At 43.2% G+C, this 20,530-nt stretch overlaps 2 protein-coding genes across 2 annotated transcripts; both read left to right on the forward strand.

Annotated features, from left to right (window-relative positions):
* The first annotated feature begins 8,860 nt into the window (after positions 1-8,860).
* On the forward strand, positions 8,861-15,571 carry scinla (scinderin like a). The gene is made up of 17 exons (XM_079266522.1): positions 8,861-8,936; positions 10,017-10,209; positions 10,364-10,518; positions 11,066-11,227; positions 11,315-11,464; positions 11,587-11,679; positions 11,796-11,928; positions 12,121-12,209; positions 12,315-12,530; positions 12,619-12,752; positions 13,317-13,407; positions 13,845-14,015; positions 14,112-14,286; positions 14,378-14,493; positions 14,645-14,722; positions 14,818-14,878; positions 14,962-15,571. The coding sequence occupies exons 2-17, from the start codon at positions 10,029-10,031 to the stop codon at positions 15,129-15,131; spliced, it is 2,175 nt and encodes a 724-aa protein (XP_079122648.1). The 5' UTR covers positions 8,861-8,936; positions 10,017-10,028; the 3' UTR covers positions 15,132-15,571.
* Positions 15,572-15,704: 133 nt separating this feature from the next.
* Positions 15,705-19,686, forward strand: LOC306775950 (retinol dehydrogenase 8; the record flags this gene model as incomplete). The annotated part of the gene is given in 9 exon segments (XM_079266523.1): positions 15,705-15,801; positions 17,021-17,182; positions 17,326-17,462; positions 17,464-17,465; positions 18,674-18,714; positions 18,788-18,881; positions 19,361-19,564; positions 19,566-19,596; positions 19,600-19,686. Coding segments are annotated over 9 exon segments (855 nt in total).
* Positions 19,687-20,530: the final 844 nt, after the last annotated feature.

Below are 20,530 nucleotides of genomic sequence, written 5' to 3' on the forward strand. Positions count from 1 at the left end.
CAGCTGATGACGAAGGACCGAGTACTTCGGTTAGATTTTCGCTGGAACTTAACATCTGAACAAAGAGGGGGGGGGGGGGGGGGGGGGGGGGGTGGAGCTGCCTCCTCTCCTCTGCCTGCTCCCTCTGCTAGGAGCAAGGAGGGGGGGGAGCTGCCTCCCCTCCTCTGCCTGCTCCCTCTGCTCGGAGCAAGGAGGGGGGCTTTTTAAATTTTGCAGCAATAAATATTAACTAAAATCAACACTGTAATACTACCCCACACTAGCCATGCGATAAGATAACAGTGATATTATTACGAACAACAATTGGTAGGGAAGGTTGCATCACTTTTCTTTTATCCTCGGGAGGATTCGTGTACTTTAACCCGAGAGGGAACCTCTGTTCTTCCTATATTACACGTTCTAGTGTTTCTAGGATCTAATCCCTCCGGGCCCCACGTTGGGCGCCATGTTACGTGAATCTGGGGGGTGACCCCTCACGATTTTTAATTCGATAATAAAATAAAATTGAAAAATTAATTAATTAATTATTTTATTTTTATTTTTTTATTATTAGAATAAGTATCAGTGTGGTTTGGAGCATGTCAGGAATGCCATCAGTAATGTACCGAGCTGGATCAAACACAACTTACCTCAGGGGCTGAAGGGGATCCGCTGAGGCGTAACCCCTTCTCTGGGCTGGTTTCTCAAGAAAATATGAAGAAAAGGACTTGGTTGAAGAAACTAATTCGTTATTTATTTATTTGCATTTAAATCAAAGTGTAGTCTCTTGGTCCAAAATACAGAGAAAAAATCGTTAACTGAAAAATATAAGAAAAATCACCTAAGTATTCAAAAAAACCCCTTCAGAGTAGTTTACAGACAAAGGATCTTAAAAAGCACTGACTCAGCCAGCAGATGGGCTGGCTGTGTAGCCTGCGGAGGAAAAAGTTAATGATTCACCCAGCGCAGGACTGGACAGAGTAAGCTTTCTCTCCTGACTTGACTTCAAAAAATCTTCTAAGTATTCTTAAAAACTCTGACTCTCAAAGTCCGGAGATTCTGCAAAAAGTTAAAGTTTCACCTCCGTGCAGGCAGAAGCCCGCACGGGGTTCGAGACTCCTTCCAACTCCGAACTCCGTCTCCTCCCAACTTCTACCTCAGAACTGTTTCAAAACTGCTGGTATTTATACTCGTCCGTGGCTCAGATCTCTGACTTCAAACGGATTCCTACATATCACTTGATTGATGACGCAAAAACCCTTACTTCAGCGTAATCTTTGAAAGCCAGGTCTGCCTTCGTGGTCCATATGAGCCCGTCAGCATCCTTAGCGACGCCACTGTCAAGGGTAGGTTTATTTATATCTACCCCCAGGCTAAACTAATGACCTTAACGCCCTACCAGCTTCCTAGAACTGCTGACTCTGTCTTTTTGACTTTGTCTGGAAGTTCCCTCCTTTCTTCTCTAGACTAATGACCTCTATTCTCATGGCTCACACCGCCTCTGGCTTCCCGGACTTCACGGGGGTGCGATGGCTGCCCCCCCCCCCCCTCCTTCATCTCCCGGGGAATTCCAAGCCGCCATCTTTGTTCTTTGTGTAAATTTGCTGACTCAACTCTTGGACTTCCCATGAACCAAGAAGCACGCCTGGGGGGTGAGGGTGTGTGTGTGTGTGTGTGTGTGTATGTGTGTATGTGTGTATGTGTCCCACCGTACACTTCAGGGCAACGGAGGGTTCTTGACGACAGAAGCCTGTCTGTCTAACCGGTTCAATCTTATAAGAGCCTCAGAGTCATATGCCTGATCTAACCACGGCTTTTGCCGGTAGAGACATCACGACTTCGCAAAACCTCCACCGTGTTCAACACCTGGGCCATGTGCTGTACCCGGGCTGCAGCCAGTTCCACGTGGTAAGTGTTACGCGTGAAACAGTCAAATGAAGTCATGAGTGTACGGTTTGTCTTGTTTGTGTGTCGCTCAGCATGAAGACCATGGAAGGTCAATTAGGAACCTTTCATTGGTGGCGGACTCGCGATTTAAACGCATCCACTTGACCGTTCTGTTAACATTTTTAAATAAATCCAATTGAAATACTTTTATTTGAAAGTTGACTGAAATGGCAAAATGTGTGTCCATGTTCATGAATCACTGGATCAAAATGTCGGAACTATTTCATGAACTGCTCGTGTTGACTATTGTGTATGAGCTGTGAAAACTAACATACCGGTAACCATGAACATGCTCACACTTCTTCATTACTTTATATTAGGTTATGCACAGTAGCTTGAACAGCATTTTAGAGGAACATTTGTATTCGCTGTCTTTACAAAAGTTACGTGAGAGGATCAATCAATGAATAAATCCGGTTGTCTCTTGTATGAGTAATCGTGTGAAGCTTCAGAGCTGACTTGTGCCGAAATCTTTCATCATACATTGAGCAGCTCTAAGGTTTCTCTCCTGTGTGTGTTCTCATGTGTCTCTTTAAATGTGAACCCTGGTTAAAAGAGTTCTTACAAACTGAGCAGCTGAAAGGTTTCTCTCCTGTGTGGATTCTCATGTGTCTCTTCAGAACTCCACTCTGGCCAAATGTTTTCTCACACTCAGAGCAGCTAAATAGTTTCTCACCAGCACTACATCTTGAATCACTGACACGGACTTCATCAGGTTTCACATAGTTTAAACCTGACTGAGGTTATCTGGTCTCCTTCCAATCATCACTGTCATCAGTGTCAGAAGAGTCTCCCGTCTTCTCATCAGTATCTGGTTCTGAATGTCTATCTGGATCTGAGTTCCTGCCTGGTTCTGGTGCTCCATAGTCCTCTGCATCAGCTTCTGTTTCCATCTGTTCAGTTTGTCTTTGATGAAGCTGTGAGGACTGAGCTTCCTCTTCATCATCTTCACTCTTCACAGGAGTGAATGAGAACTTGACATCAGCCTCCTCCAGACCTTGAAGCTGCTCTTCCTCCTGACTGGTCCAGAGGTCCTCCTGTTCCTCTTTAATGTGTGGGGGTTCTGTGTCCTCCTGTTCCTCTTTAATGTGTGGGGGCTCTGTGTCCTCCTGTTCCTCTTTAATGTGTGGGGGCTCTGTGTCCTCCTGTTCCTCTTTAATGTGTGGGGGCTCTGTGTCCTCCTGTTCCTCTTTAATGTGTGGGGGCTCTGTGTCCTCCTGTTCCTCTTTAATGTGTGGGGGTTCTGGATCCTCCTGTTCCTCTTTAATGTGTGGGGGTTCTGTGTCCTCCTGTTCCTCTTTAATGTGTGGGGGCTCTGTGTCCTCCTCTTCCTCTTTAATGTGTGGGGGTTCTGTGTCCTCCTGTTCCTCTTTAATGTGTGGGGGTTCTGTGTCCTCCTGTTCCTCTTTAATGTGTGGGGGCTCTGTGTCCTCCTGTTCCTCTTTAATGTGTGGGGGCTCTGTGTCCTCCTGTTCCTCTTTAATGTGTGGGGGTTCTGTGTCCTCCTGTTCCTCTTTAATGTGTGGGGGTTCTGTGTCCTCCTGTTCCTCTTTAATGTGTGGGGGCTCTGTGTCCTCCTGTTCCTCTTTAATGTGTGGGGGTTCTGGGTCCTCCTGTTCCTCTTTAATGTGTGGGGGTTCTGTGTCCTCCTGTTCCTCTTTAATGTGTGGGGGCTCTGTGTCCTCCTGTTCCTCTTTAATGTGTGGGGGTTCTGTGTCCTCCTGTTCCTCTTTAATGTGTGGGGGTTCTGTGTCCTCCTGTTCCTCTTTAATGTGTGGGGGCTCTGTGTCCTCCTGTTCCTCTTTAATGTGTGGGGTTCTGGATCCTCCTGTTCCTCTTTAATGTGTGGGGGTTCTGTGTCCTCCTGTTCCTCTTTAATGTGTGGGGGCTCTGTGTACTCCTGTTCCTCTTTAATGTGTGGGGGCTCTGTGTCCTCCTGTTCCTCTTTAATGTGTGGGGGTTCTGTGTCCTCCTGTTCCTCTTTAATGTGTGGGGGTTCTGTGTCCTCCTGTTCCTCTTTAATGTGTTGGGGTTCTGTGTCCTCCTGTTCCTCTTTAATGTGTGGGGGCTCTGTGTCCTCCTGTTCCTCTTTAATGTGTGGGGGTTCTGTGTCCTCCTGTTCCTCTTTAATGTGTGGGGGTTCTGTGTCCTCCTGTTCCTCTTTAATGTGTGGGGGTTCTGTGTCCTCCTGTTACTCTTTAATGTGTGGGGGCTCTGTGTCCTCCTGTTCCTCTTTAATGTGTGGGGGCTCTGTGTCCTCCTGTTCCTCTTTAATGTGTGGGGGTTCTGTGTCCTCCTGTTCCTCTTTAATGTGTGGGGGTTCTGTGTCCTCCTGTTCCTCTTTAATGTGTGGGGGCTCTGTGTCCTCCTGTTCCTCTTTAATGTGTGGGGGTTCTGGATCCTCCTGGTCCAGACTGTAACTCCACTCCTGCTGCTCAGGGGGAACCTCTCCTTTAACCACCAACAGCTGCTGGACATCTGCAGGAAAACAGTAAACACACAGTTTGTGTGTTTACAGACGTTACAAAGGAATATGAGTCCTGAGCAAATAGTCTCCTGTACATACACTTTTATTTCCTGCCATTAGGGGTGTAACGGATCACAAACCTCACGGTTCGGTTCGGATCACGGTTCAGCAGTCACGGTTCGGATCATTTTTCGGATCAACAAAGAAAAGGAGAGGAGACAAATATAACTTTGCTTTCCATTTATTGATTAAAGAACTTCAAGAACACTTAAAGCAAAGAAATTTGGGCATGACAGGGTCTTACATGAAAACAAAAATATTGAAGATGTCCAATTTGAAACAAAATGAAATAAATAAATAAAAATAATACATTCAAGAATTCTGTTAAGTTTAAGTGCAACATGAGGTATGTTGATATCCTCGTCCTTTGATCAATATTGAAAGAAAGAAACAGCCAGTGAGCTTCCACTGTTTACACTGAACTGAACTGCTCGGCAACAACTTGGGTCTATGTTTACTTCCTGTCAGGTTATGCCATTCAAATACACTGAAATAATGTTTACCATTACTGTGACATTATCTTCAAAAAGATGAGAATATCTCCATTGTCAAAAACACCGTTTACTCTCCATTAAAGTGTTTGAAGCGGCACTTGTCGCCGTAAAAACCGCCTGTGGTCCGCTGGTAGAACTGCACCGTCTGGACCTGCTGGACAGAACCAGCTTCAACTGGAGTCTCAATGAGTACTTCAGGCAGCCTGGGAGATTAGAACGTCCACACAAATAATTATACACAATTATACAAATATATTTATTATTTTATATTTCGTCCCAATATTTTTAACTTCTGCAGTATTTTATTATTACAATGTGTTTGATTATGCGATGTTCATTGCTTCTTGTTGAGCACATGAGAATAAAAAACATTTTGGTAAATGTAACACTAATATTGTAGTCTGCTTCTTAGCTTCATGAAGGCGTCACACCCACTGGTGTAAAGCCAATTATTGAAAACGACTTTCATTTGGCTTTCCGTTGAGCTCTGTCATGACTCATGGCAGTTTTTCCCATTTGCTTTCTTGCAGAGAGTTAGATGAGGAAGATGAAGATGATCAGTCCTTTTATTTCTAAAGACTGTATGAAGCTCGGAGAAGTTAGCTTTGCTTAGCAAGCAGACTGGAAACAGCTGTCCAAACTAAGGGAACACAATTTGGGGGTGTTATGTGCAGGACCATTCAATGTCTGAAGGGAATATATAAAAGAAGGAAGGGTCATTCTGTCACAGTGACACCATTATAATTGTGCTACCGGTATAAAGGTCCAGATATCAAATTACAGTGGTATCAAATTTGGCCACACCCTGACAATAATAGGAAACATTATCCAGAGAGCTGGCTAACGTCAGCCTTCCTGAATGCTCTCAAACATCAAAACAGTTGAAGAGTTGAAGAGAGAGCAGGTACTTGTATTTTTAATGAACTGTTGATGAAAGCACAGACAACACTGACACAGAGCATCTATCCATGTTCATCAGACCTGACTCTCAGTGAGCAGCTCTTGGATGTAGCTGCATGCACGGGACGACGACAGGGAGGAACATTAGTGATGCAGAGAGGTGACACAAACAGCTTTGAACAAAGTTAATGTCATAACTTGTGTTTGATATTTGTCTTTGTTATTTTCTTTAATAGTTTGATCTTTGATAGAGTCATGTGGGTTTATTAACCCTCAATTAAAATGATTTATGTTATAATAACAGAAATGTGTTTAAATATCATTTTTCATTTATATAACTGCATGTACAATATTTGTACACTTGAATAAACAATAATCAAATGCAGAGAGTTATTTAACAATATGTTAGGGAGAAGTTAGTTATACAGTCTTACAGTTACAACCGGCCCTTTGAGGACGACCGTGATGCTGATGTGGCCCAGAGTGGAAATGAGTTTGACACCCCTGAGTTATTGATAACAAAGATGCTCTTTTACAACCAAATACGTTTAGCATAGTACCGGATTGGCACCATTGTGAGATAATGACCCTTCCTTATTTATAGGCTCCTTGGACTTTGACCTCTGTCTTTTTTGTATTTACACTCAAAGAAATTGTTTAAAAAACATAACCCTGATATCCTGCTTGTGCAGTGTCCTCCACCTTTCAGGTTCAGCTTTGTGCAGCTAGTGTTTATTCGGTTAATGTCTAAATACCTGTGAGTCTGCCACAGCTTATTTAAAGCCTGCCATCCAACTTAAAACGTGTCCACTAAAAGGAGGAGTGTGAGAAAACAGGTCTGCCTGCCTTATTATGGCACCACCTACATGTTAGCCACTCAGCGACAGCCTCCTCACGGCAATTTTCAGCTGACATATCTATTATGTGTTTGCATGTGTTGCACAATGAACCCATTGTAAGAATATGCAAGCTCTAGCGACTCAACTCCAGCAGATTTAAATAAAAGGTTTTGAATTTTTGGTGTGAGCTGGTGCTAAGTTTACTGTACGCACAGAAAGAAATATATATTGTGTGCCAGAGATAGGACGGATGTCCTTGTTGACAGTTTTGCAACATTCACTGAAACCAAAAAGCCCAGAAACAGGCATCATAACAATGAATGTGGGGATCACAGCCTTGTTGTCACTCAATTTGGAAGTTACGAGGAGAAAGACTCTGCATCTTGTTTTCCTCCGTCTCTGAAACATTTGCTGCCTCCTCCCTACAATGAAGGTGAATGCAGTCCCATTTGTGGTGCACACAGCACGATTTGTTTTTGCCAAGTTCAATAGCTGTCTGTCCAGAATCTCACTGTGGTTCTGACTCATCCATAGAACACACTGTCAACAGTTTTTATCAGCACTATTTAAACAACTATTTCTTCTGAAAACGGTTCACAATGAGGTCCATCCATAGTTCAATCAGGAGAGACAAGTTAGACGAAGCAAAGATAATTGTTTATTATTAACAGATGAGATGTGATGATAAAGTCCTCACAGTCAGGCGTTTGAATAAGTGCAGCTGCAGGAAATTAAAACTCACGATTCGCATCGTCGGGCAGTTTTGACTCAGTGATTCAAGTATCCGCATGTATCCCTTGCTCAGTTAGGAAGAAGCCCTGTTATCAGACATATGATTGGACCACATGCTTCACAGCTGTGTTCCAGCAAACTAGGATGCACGTCTTTATGTGAAATTTTGTAGCCGATGGTGGTTATGATAGCAGCCAACACCACATGCTATATGAAGTGTATTTTAGTCCCATTCGAGTTCAAACAAGTAGCAGCCTTTGTTTTTGTTTGGCAGCAGTTAGAATTGTGTGTGTGAACTTGTGTATGTGTTTGGTCTTGTGGAGGCACATTGTCCCAGACAGGGACTAGCTGTGTGTACTCAACAAGGTAGAATGTGCTGATGCAGCTCTGAGAGTAGGAGTGATGGACCCAGCCCTAACCTGAGGCGACTTCCAGGGCTCAGTGGAGTGATTTGTGTCTTAACTCTCTGTCAAGCTGCCACATAGGACTCAGAGTAGTCACAAACTCCAGGACAGTGCCAGACAATCACACCTAACACTTGCTAAAACAGCAATAATTGAATAGAGCGGTGCAGAGATGCTGTATTTTTGTCAGCCAACCTGGAAGTTAGCATCACACTGGTTCTCCATGACCAAAAAAAACAATGGGATTTTTCCATTGGATTTTATTTTTTTGGGACAAACATTCATGATACTTGCACGTTTTGTTCATTAAGAATATCTTTACAAATGAACACCACTTTTATGATTTTTAAAGCGTGAATGCAATCGCTAGAATAACGCTAAAACACAAACAAAATTCACCACAGTTGCATGACTTCACCTTGCCACCACTATGCTTCCAATTTGTAATTTAATTTTGCGCGAGACCCCCTGACGCGGGTCAGTGTGGGGTATTTACTGATGTATTTTCTGTCGTAGAACAAATATCTCTGAAGCTTGTGTTACCCACAGACCTTGCTTCAGGTGCAAGTCACTCATGCAGCACTCGAATGGATCAACTATGCTACCAGACAAGAAGAGTGTGTTTCACAGTACGCACAGTTTATTCGGTCTAAATAATTCTGCAGTTTTTGTTCCTGATGTGCCTGCAATTGGATTATGTTATCTTTGGGCAGAATACTTGAGATAATATTCCTTTCGCAAATCATGAATAATACTTATACCTAAATGTCTACAATGCATGTATATGCATGCACAGATTGCAAATAGATTGAGCATGAAGGATTTAAATGGAAATATTGAAGAGTTTTGCTGTGATGTGTGTGCTTTCCGTTGCGTTTTCTTTCGCAATTTAGCTCTCAGATTGTATGTTTAATCGACCTTTTTTACATGAAGTTATATTCTTTTTCAGACTGGGTTGGGTCGGGATACGACTGGACACGCCTCTCCGTCTCAACGCGGATGTGTCTCCGGACTATATAGCAGACCTGAGCGCAGACACTCGGGGCAGTAACCTGGATGTGCAGCAGCAGTGTCTCCTTCTTCTCACCCAGCATCTGCCTTCTGTCCTCACCAGGTAATGTCAAGTCGTTGATTATTTGCAAAAGGCTTCAGAATGCTATAAAAAACACTGTACTATTCAGATGGATATTTATGAAGCAATATACCAAATGCTTGTTTTAGCTTTTGAGAAATTCGCCTGTATTATTCTTTGTTCATTGTCATACGGGAACTCTTTCTGCGTCCCGGAAGCAAAAACAATCAATGCTTCACATTTTTGAAGGATATAATAAATACTTTAAATGTTAAGTCGTGTTTCCTCTGGTGCATGATTCATATTCTTTGACTTTATCAATTTTACCCCAATGTTCCACCCAACACTTTGCAATAATTACACACTGTACATACAAGGTTTGGCTGCGGGGAGTGGCTTTTCCGCCTTAAGTGATTTTCCCCGACTTTATACAAAGACACTTAGTAATTTGAACGGCACCTGTATTACAGGTTAATCAGCAAATGGTGCACAGTGAATACAGGATGGAGCCTTTGTTCGCAGATGAAGGAGGTTTAAAAACAATTGGAATAGAGTAACATAATGCACTGTTGGTTGACTTTTGAATGCTTTGTGATGTGCACAATTAATTTCTCTCAAAACATCAAGGCTTTCTCAGGTTATGATAAAACATGAAAATAAAGTGGGGACAATGCTTGTATGACTTCAGAGAGTTTTCTTTTTTTCCTTCTTGTGTTTGTCTTTTTTTCTCTTCGCAATCGAATCCAAACATGACGAGAACGGCTACCTGACTTCTCTGTGCCATGAATCTGTATGAAACTAGGCTGAAACGATCCATTATTTAAATTTCCTTAACAATCGTTTGGTCTACAAAAATATCCCAAAATTGTGATGAATACAATTTATTAGATAGTTAGTTTACGATCAGAACAGAAAAAGAAAAAGCTGCAAATTGTCACTTTGAGAAGCTGCAACTGGAGAATGTTTGACATTCGTGCTTTAAAACTGACTTCAATTTCCAGTTGACTTTCAGATCATCCTTTCAGCATGAAACTGTTGCAATATATCAACTCCTGCATGTGTTTTAAGGTTATTACTGCTGTGGCCTGATGGGTTTGTTAATGAAGATGTGTCTTCCCTCAGACCCACAGCACTATGGCGTGCCACAAGGAGTTCATGACTGCAGGGAAGAAGCCCGGCCTGCAGGTGTGGCGGATTGAGAAAATGGACTTGGCACCAGTCCCTTCTCATCTCTATGGAGACTTCTTCACTGGAGACTGCTACATACTGCTCAACACCACGCCTGCTCCGTCGTACAAAGTTCACTCCTGGTTTGGTATTGAACTTCTAGATTCTCTGCCGACACCTCAAAACAATCTCTGGCTTATAATATAATTAAACTCCCCTCATTGTTCTGTCAATGCTCTCTTTTATTTAAAAGTCATTCATTGTTTATTTTTTTCTGTTTTGTTGTATCTGTTAAACCACAGGCAAAGAAGCTTCCCAGGATGAGAAAGGGTGTGCTGCCATCTTTATGGTCCAACTGGACAACTCTCTGGGTGGAGCCCCCATACAGTTCACTGAGTTTCAAAATGAAGAGTCCCTCACTTTTATGAGCTACTTCAAGTCTGGCATCAAATACAAGGTGAAACACGATTCACGCACTGATGTTGTTTTTCATGGTAAATCATTTAAAACATATTTGCCCAGAAATTATTTAAATTTTTAAGATGAATTATTTTCTTTGGAACCAACAACAACAAATCAAACCAATGGAATGACCTAAGCCTAAAGGGGTTGTTTAAGGGTTGCAAGTTTAAAGGGGAGGTGGAGCTCGTCCCAGTGCTATTCTGGAAAATGTTTGGAGTTGCGGTTGGTTGCTTCCTCAGGTTTTCCGCTAAAGATTTCCATGGGGAGTTTGAGCTGGCAAACAAGGCGAGCAGAAACACGTTTTCTGATGCCACAACACCAGAAGCAGGAGTAGGAAAACCGACTACAGCCAGTGTTTTATTTTAGTATCACAGATGTGGAACGTATGCATTTGAAATAATAATAAGCCAGACATCTTAAAAGGAATACATTTAAACTTAGATCTTTGATAAGGCAATCCTTTTAAATCAACATACTATGCAGCTGCAGTTTAATGTAATAGTACTGATGCTTTATTCTTCCTGACTCTACTCCTGTTAAAGAAAGGGGGAGTGGCCTCAGGCTTCACCCACGTGGTGACCAACGCAGCAGATGTCCAAAGACTGCTGCACGTTAAAGGTCGTCGGATAATCAGAGCCATGGAGGTGGACTCATCCTGGTCAAGCTTCAACAAAGGAGACTGTTTCATCATCGACCTGGGAAAGGTGATTTAGAAGACGGACTAACAAGCCAAATGTGTTGGACTGTAATAGTGCAGGCTTCAGGTGATGACTTTATTCTTTTCCTCCCAGATCATCTACCACTGGTCTGGCAGTGAGTCCAATGTCTATGAGCGCCTGAAGACCACTGAGCTGGCCATTGCGATTCGCGACAACGAGCGAAAAGGTCGCAGTGAACTAGAAATGATTGATGAAGGTTCCGAGCCAGAGGATGTCATTCAAGTGAGGTTTTTTTTTTTTTCAACTTTTCAATTTGAACAGCTTTATTCAGGAACGTCTGGCTTCGGCAGCGAGGAAGGATTTGAGTGCAATGTTGCAATCTGTGTGCGTGTGTTCATTTATAGTTGCTTGGACCCAAGCCCGACCTCCCTCCAGGAAGCTCTGATAGTGATCAACACACCGACAAGAAGAACAAGAACCTGGCATCGCTCTATCTGGTAAATATGCGCTAATATTACGCTTTTAAATGTATGACTGTGTATGAAATGTTATGTTACAGTGTATTTAATATTTAGATAAATGCAGATGTTTTGATCATCTCTCTACTTTCTAGATTTCCGATGCTGCCGGCTCCATGTCAAGCACTATGGTGGCGGATAAAAACCCATTCAAACAAGACATGCTCTCCAACAGTGAATGCTACATCTTGGACAATGGAGGAAACAAGAAGATATTTGTCTGGAAAGGTATAACACCACGGCATATATGTTCTTATATGGATCGTCTGTTTTATGTATTCATCAATGCTTAGTGCGCTCATAGCAACAAGTTGTTAGTCAGCGCTCTGTGCTTCCTCTCCACCTTGGAAAAACATAACTCATCCATATTTTTGACCAGAGTTTGTATCTCTAACCACTGTAACACACCCCAAACTATAGGCGGCGATGCCAACAAAGATGAGCGCAATGCAGCACTGAGTGCTGCAAACAAGTTCATCAAAGACAAGAATTACTCCTCAAATACCCAGGTAATGACAACGTGGTGAAAGTCTACTACCAGAACTTCATCCTCCCTATCTTGTCTTCCTGTTCGTGAATATGTCTGCTCGTCTGTCCGCTTCTGACATGAACAGATCCAGATACTGCCAGCGGGGGGCGAGACCACCCTGTTCAAGCAGTTCTTCTTCAACTGGTTGGACAAGGACGAGACCACTGGCCCGAGCAAGGCCTACACCATCGGTAGCATCGCCAACGTGGAGCAGATTCCCTTCGACGCCGCCGAACTCCACAGCAACGACAGCATGGCTGCCCAGCACGGCATGGTGGACGATGGCTCCGGGGAAGTCAAGGTGTGGTAACTGGCCAGACGACACTCATGCTAGACATTCATTGCTTCAGACATCAACGTGTAGATGTGACAATGGTCGGTGTCCGTAGATCTGGCGCGTGGAAGGAAATGATAAAGAACCCGTGGACCCATCCACCTATGGACAGTTCTTTGGAGGCGACTGTTACCTGGTGCTGTACTCCTACAACAGGGGAGGCAGAGAGAAGCATATCATCTACATCTGGTGAGTGCAAACGTTTCAGCATGGCCGGATCTACCTGTTAGGGGGGCCCAGGGCAAAGAAATAGTTTTTGGGCCTCTACTGGCCCCCTTTATTTAGGAATATGCACCATGTGAGCACAATATCAACTAAAGATGAGGTCAAATGCAGGAGCCATTTAAGTAGATATTTTACTCGTGACCAACCGTTTGAAGGTGTTTTACTACATTCACACAGAACAGCAGATGCATGCAGACCATTGACTGGCATATAAATGCAAGACGATACTGTATAATGAAGTTAGAATAATACAAATAGTGGGAAATAAAATAAAACGGAAAGTAAAAAAATATGCAAATCAGACACCGAAATGGTCCCATCCTCCCCCTTCTTGCACCTTGTAAATCATAGAAACGTGACATGTACCCATACATAAAGAGTTGGAGTTACATTCATATAGGATTCAACTAAATTGATTTGCTGTGGCAGTTGACTGCCTTGCTTTTCAGACACAGCAGTGAATATCACCATTGATTTTCCTTGAAGGTTGAATGAGTTATGAATAAATTATGGCTTTGCTCTCTTTAGGCAAGGGAGAAAGTGCACCAGGGATGAACTGGCTGCTTCAGCCTTTCTCACAGTCCAATTGGACGACTCCATGGGTGGAGCAGCTACCCAGGTGAGACATTTACTGTGAAAACAATTTGTGGTAGAACTCAGGTTTTTCTTTGAAGGAATAGTTCTTGGGAAATACGCTTACTTGGCCAGAGTTGATGAGAAGATGGGCTTTAAATATGAAGCTAGAGCCGGCAGCCAGTTATCTTAGCATAAAGTCTGGAAACAGCGGGAGACCGCTAGCCTTGTGTTAATGAGTGAGCTTTAGAAGTGCTGGTAGGATCGCTCCCAGTCTTTATGCTAAGCTAAGCTAATCAGTTGCTTGCTTCAGCTTCATATTGAATGGACGGACAGAAGAGTGGTATCGATCTTCTCATCTAACTCTCTGCCATACAGCAAATAAGCAAACTATTCCTTAAATGACTTACTCAAGCACAAAGGGTGAATGACTCATAGGCCCTCATCATACTTGTTGGCTAAGCCCCTGCTGTACCTCGACAGATTCGTGTCACTCAGGGCCAAGAACCCCCCCATCTTGTGAGCGTGTTTAAAGCCAACCCTTTGGTGGTCCACCTGGGCGGGACGTCCCGCAGCTCTGGCGAGAGCAAGCCCGGCAGCATGCGACTCTTCCATATCCGCCGGAGCTCCACCAAAGCCACGCGGGCTGTTGAGGTCAGCTTCCTTCATCACATTGAATGCGCCTCAGCTGATGCTTCATGATGAGCGATTCACATCGTTCTCCCTCTCTTTGTGTCTCGCGGAACGCAGGTGGCGCCCACTGCCTCCTCTCTCAACACCAATGACGTGTTTGTGCTGAAGACACCCAATTCCCTGTTTGTGTGGATGGGAAAGGGAGCGACGCCGGAGGAGAAGGCTGCTGCCAAGTATGTCGCCGACCTGCTTGGAGGAACTGTCTCTGAGGTGGAGGAGACCGAGGAGCCAGGTGATCAAGTGCTGGAAAAAAAACGGGGGCTTTGATCACTGCAGTGTAAAATATTTCCTGTGGAAAACTGTTGTTTTCTCCTTGTTGTCAGCTGATTTCTGGGAAGCACTCGGTGGGAAGAAGGACTACCAGACCTCCTTGGCCCTGCAGAAGACAGTTAAGCCTCCAAGGCTGTTTGGCTGTTCAAACAAGACCGGCAGGCTGGTCGTGAGTATCTTAAGTTTTCATCTATTTAATATTCATTAAGGGGAATTGGTTTATTTATATTGGTTTATTTTATTTTGATGCATTTCTTTTACCTATTATTTACCTGTTTTTCATATAGCCACTTCATAAACCCGCACTTCTCTATATTTAGGCAGAGGAGGTGCCCGGCGAGTTCACACAGATGGATCTGGCATCCGACGATGTCATGATTCTGGACACCTGGAATCAGGTACGCTGCCTTTCACTTTGAATGAAACGATTCTTTTTTAATTTTTTTTTATTGCTGCCGTATCCATAAATCCCTTTGGTTGTCTCTCCCCCTAGATCTTCATTTGGCTTGGAAACGATGCCAATGAGACGGAGAAAGCTGGTTCTTTCAAGATTGGTAAGACAAACAGAGCTATTAAAGATGAGGAGAAGTGACATAAGAGAGTCTGTTCAACGAATGCATCCTTCTTTTCCTTTCAGCCGAACAATATCTGAATTCGGACCCCTCTGGGCGTGACGGAGTCTCCATCGGCACCATTAAACAGGGGAACGAGCCACACTCCTTCAGCGGCTGGTTCCATGCCTGGGACCCCGAGATGTGGAACAAAGATCTTTTGCAGTGCCTGAAAGAACGGATCACAAAGCATTAGTGGAAAACCACAAAGCTGCAAGAAAAGCTGCGAAGATTCATTGCTTATCGTATGTCGTTGGACGTCAAACAATAGTCAAGCTTGGCATGTTCTGTCTGGGTGAAGATGCATTAAAGATGTCACATTAGAATCTGCATTCCACACACACAGTATCTCCAATATATTTGCAGGGAACGGGTCTGGAATTTCTTTGTAAGCTTTGTTTTCATTCTGTCTTATGCATTAAATTGAAGTTTACGATCCGGTGGAACGTGATGGACTATTTCTCCCCAAGTTCAGATCGTCATGTATGGGATTCATTTTAAAATGTCACAAATGTGTTTCTGTGTGCGAGAAAACAAATGTATATTGATACAAAACATTTCCCATTTTACGGCCTAGTTTGCTGAGACAAATATAGATTGAGGAATTCTGAATTTGAATAAAAAGCTATGACCCTTTTTTGAAGATTGTCTTTTCTGATTGGATATCTTTATTCAATCAAGACCCTGTGCTTTTTCTGTCAAATTTTGTGAGTCCCGTTCCCCGCAGCAATAAACTTGTTATCATGAGCCTAAACCGTCACCAGACACAATGACCCAGAAGGTGGTACTCATCACAGGCTGCTCCTCTGGGATCGGCCTCGCCTTGGCTGCCCGCATCGCAAAGGATGAGAAGAAAAGGTTCATGGGTAAAATTGCCAAATTAAAAAATAAATAAAAACCTTGTCTAAACTTGCCATAACTGACAACTGTATTTCTAAAACTGTTTATTGGACTGAGGAGGTTAGAACATCAAAACAAATGAGGGAAAGTTCACTTTTGCAGGTGTCTGTGTTGCACATGCGTTGGGTTTTAATTGCTGAAGTCAATTTAGAATGGAATTTTAACAGGGACAGTATTGAAATGATGAAGTGTTGAAAATAGTGCACCATTTATGTGCCCTACGGTTTTTTATTATCAAGTGCATCAAAAGAACTCTGTCATATTGTTTTGAAATATTATTTATTTATATATTTTTTTAGTCATGGGGAGGGTCCAATCTCAGTAAAGTTGGGGAGGGCCTTATTCCTTAAGACAAGCTTTTGCCCTCACTCCAGTAAGTTTTGTGAAATCCCTTATTTAAAATAAAGTTAGGTGCATAATAATGGTGAATATTCATGATTATGCCGATCCCTTTGTGACATTACTGCTGGTTAATGGTTACATTGCTGCAAATGAAGTGTAAGAGGCACTTAAAAAGTAATAGTGAACATTACGCTTTTGGAGACTAATCATTCAAAGCTATGTGCTGACAGAATATAAGCCCAGCTAACCCATCATTTGGCAAGAAACTTTTAAACAAATATATTTACCCAAATCAAAGAAGGAAACGGTATTTTATTTTCTGAGCAGTTCAGGTTGTTTTGGTTTCACTTGCAAAGTTTTGAGGTTTGCGCCTCTGTAATTTGAGCCAGCACCAACTCAACAGTAACGTCTCTTACCAGAAACAAAGGCCTGGTTGCTATGGACAACCAAATACCTCAATGTCAACAGTTTTCATTGGAACTACTTTCTGTATGTAAGAAATAGTCCCAATGTCTGCGGATCATCCCAAGCAACTGGGACATTGTTTAAAGACGTCGCAGTTGAGTTTAACCACTGCCGTGTTTTCCAATGCTTTGAACGTTTTGAAGAATCTCTGTAGTATTGGTGTAGCTAGCAGCAGACATTCAGAGACAAAACCCAAGTAAATAAAAGTCAATACTATCTGTTATGCCACTTCGGTAGAAGTTAGAAAAGACGTTAATTTGTGATGGTGCACGAGCCCTTATGACAATGTTCAAAGCCAAATGAGACGTCTGACGTCTTTAATTCTGCATCCAGGTAGTAAACAAAGTCACAGCTTCAAATTAATTTAGCTTGTTGCAGTCTATGCCACCATGAGGAACTTGAGTAAGGGCGAGGCGCTGGTCGAGGCAGCGGGTCGGACCCTGGGCGGGACATTGGAGATCAAACAATTGGACGTGTGTGACGATGACTCCATCAAAGCCTGTGTGGACAGCCTGCCAGAGCACAGGGTGGACATTCTCAGTAAGCCCACACCATTTGGTTCAATTTAGTCAGAGAAAGAGCTGCAGCTTCTCACAATTTCTGGTTTTGTTACCAGTTTTCCTACACACACATTATACTGTACATGCTTTGATAACATGTCTTGCCATGACTGACCTTCACAGTAAGCAATGCTGGGATGGGTCTGATTGGGCCCATCGAGTGTCAGTCTATTGATGAGATGAAGACCGTCATGGACACCAACTTCTTTGGGCTTGTGCGCCTGCTGAAAGAAATCCTACCCGACATGAAGAGGAGGAATAGAGTGGTCTCACCGACGTCACGATCTCCTTAGTTACGAGGTCTGTCGGCCATGTTGGAGTACATACAGATCCTACATGGCGGCGAGTAAACAAGGAAGTGCGGTGAAAATACCATACTTTGAATCACTGGATAGTGCATCAAAGGTTCGCTACCTGGCCAAATTGAAGGTTATTGGTAACTTGGATCCCTATACGATGAGTGCAGATGGTTTCAGTGCCGATCCTACTTATCTTCCATCGGTAAACTACGCCAACATCTACACGTATCTCGTGAACACCCCCAGTCCTTACACAAGTAGAATATGGGATGTGTGGTTCTATAAAATGGTATAGAATTTGCAGGGTTGAGAAGTCCGGCAGTCCAGTATAATATCTCACTTTTTCATCATTATTTTGGAAAAATTCTGAATCAAACATGGATCGTTCATCGGAAAGTTCCTTTTTCAAATTCAGATTTTCCGAGAGTCGGCGCTGCATCTCAGCTTGCATTGCTGCAATCGTGGCCCCACCGAGGTCTGTCTGGTTGGCTTGGTTATTCTTATCCTCGTCCTCATCCTCTGCTGCTGGTGGGCTGTCATATGCATGATCCGACGTTAAACTGATATCAAGCAATGCTGAGGCTGCATCTATGTGTTTCGCCTGTTGTACACGCTCGACACGTCTCTGGTACCGACTGCTGTCACGGGCCGATGAAGCTTCGGTAACCTTCTCATGTCCAAGTTTTAGAGACGGAGACCAGTCTGGATTATCGGCATCTTGGAGAGTGGAGGGTTTACCTGAAACAGTTTGTAATAAACATTGAAATACAAGTTTACCGAAGTAGTCTTATCGGATGAATTTATATTTCCTTTATTAAATACTGTTCACAAACTAATTTGTTAATAAAATCACTGACCACTTATAAAGTGATCCGCACATACTCTAGTGTACGCCAAATTCCATTCCTTTATATCTCGAGAGATGCGTGACAGCCATTTCTCGCGACGTCGCTTGGATAGCTCCTTCGTGTCATTTCCTTGATGTGTAATGACCGCTGGCAAACGAAAGAATGATTTCTTGTCTATCAGCTCTGCTGCCACAACCAAAGACAGCACAAAAGTTCACCATGACCGATAGGTTATGCGACTCAGCCGTGCATGCCAGTGGCTTTGTGTGTACTCCAACATGGCCGACAGCTAAAACTGTGACGTCACATGAGACCACTCTATAGAGGCCACGTCGTGGTCATTAGCAGCGTCATGGGCATTCAGGGTTGGTCACATCTGTTCACCCTGAGATCGTTCGAGAAATCCTCGTCCTAACAGTGTCTCACTCTGTTTTTCAGGGATTTTATTCAATGACGTCTACGCAGCGTCCAAGTTTGCAGTGGAAGGCTTTTGCGAAAGCTTAGCGGTGCAAGCCCTGAGATTTAATCTCAAGTAAGATGCTTCTTTTTACCCGGCTTCTGCAGAACACGCCGTCTACGCACTGCACGCTCTGCTCTTTTTATTCTGTGTAGCTTTCTCAGTGAGATTCAAATTGTGCTCACAGCATAGAGAAAACAACATTCCCCTTCAGAAACGACATGTAAATGCCTGCGAACCGACACTTATCTGTGTATCTGCACACTCATATTGCACTACCGGACCCGCCATTGAGAGGAACATGTGCCAGACAAAGTATGTCGTGGCAATAAAACCAATCACACCACAGCACACCCTGGTCTGGGGCAAGTGTTAACACGGCATCATTCAGTAACCGCATATTAAAGGGAATAGCTCTGCAGGGTGGTTACCATTAAACACAGTATATTAAAAGTATCTCTACGGCATTCGGTTCCCTTTCAACTTAGCATGCTGCTCTACGGCTTCCCATAGGGTGAGACATGAGGATGTTTGTACTGTCCTTCTGTCCTCAGTATCAGCCTGATAGAGCCAGGTCCAGTGATAACGGAGTTTGAGCGTAAAGTCTATGAGGAGGGCATGATGACCGACCTCAGCAAAGCTGATAAAGTGACTGCCGACATGTTCACCAACATCTACTTGAAGAACAACAATCAAATCTTTGAATCCCTCGGGCAGACTGCTGAAGATGTAGCAGAGGTATTGCATTGCATTGCATTGCACGTTTTACAAAATGGTGTTTGAACACGACTAGGTCTTCAACGCCAGTCTGAACTTCCCCAAACTTCTGCGCTGGAGAAGCCGATGGAGCTTTACCTTGGAAAAGGACAAGAGCAACTAGAGTGTCATGTTGTATTTAGCGAGATACATTCATCCATGCTTCGGTCTGGTGTAATTTTCCTTTATTTCATTTGAATTGTATTCATAGCTGTGCAAAATACAGAATCAGGGATTATTGTGAACAAAAAAGATATGAAAGCTAAATATAACTGCTATGTTTTATACATGTGTCTGTGAGCTCCTGCTGCAGGTTTTAAACCACACCCTGCCACATTCAACCGACAAGCATAACTCCCTCAACTCGTTAAGCTTCCAAGCCGTTTATTACACAACATGTAAGTAGTAAGCAAAACTTTGAAGGGCAGCAACAAAGTCAGTGCATCAGATGAAGCGTTTCGATGGTTACACTGCCTTTGAGAGGTGATGTTTTCATTTCAAGACATTCAGAGGCCATCTTTTCAAGATATGCATCCCTTTATGAATAAGTTGTGTCTGATATATTGTGTTTGTGAACCTGGATTATGTCAAATGTTTACATGTGGCCTAATCTGAGATTCAGCTGTTTGCGCTGAGCCTCACACCACATGGACTTTTACTGAGAAACATTTCGTACAAGATATTCAAGAGTTCTTGGGATGTAGGCAGAGAGCAGAAAACAATAGACTATAATAAAAAAAGAATAGAAAATGTGTCGTGTGAATTCACTAAGTGAATGACTAAGTGTTTTACAGATGGACGAGAGGACCTGCAAACATTGTCTGCAGTTGCTGTGCATAGAAGTCGAATATAATAAGAGAATATCTGATTGTTTGAATGCAGGAAATTTGCAAGAAATTATGACAGAACTACGGAAAATAGGGCAGGAAGAGGACAATGTTAAAATCATATAAGAGTGTGGAGACAGT

Source organism: Melanostigma gelatinosum (assembly GCF_949748355.1).
Source record: "Melanostigma gelatinosum genome assembly, chromosome: 4".
NCBI classification, from domain to species: Eukaryota; Metazoa; Chordata; class Actinopteri; order Perciformes; family Zoarcidae; genus Melanostigma; species Melanostigma gelatinosum.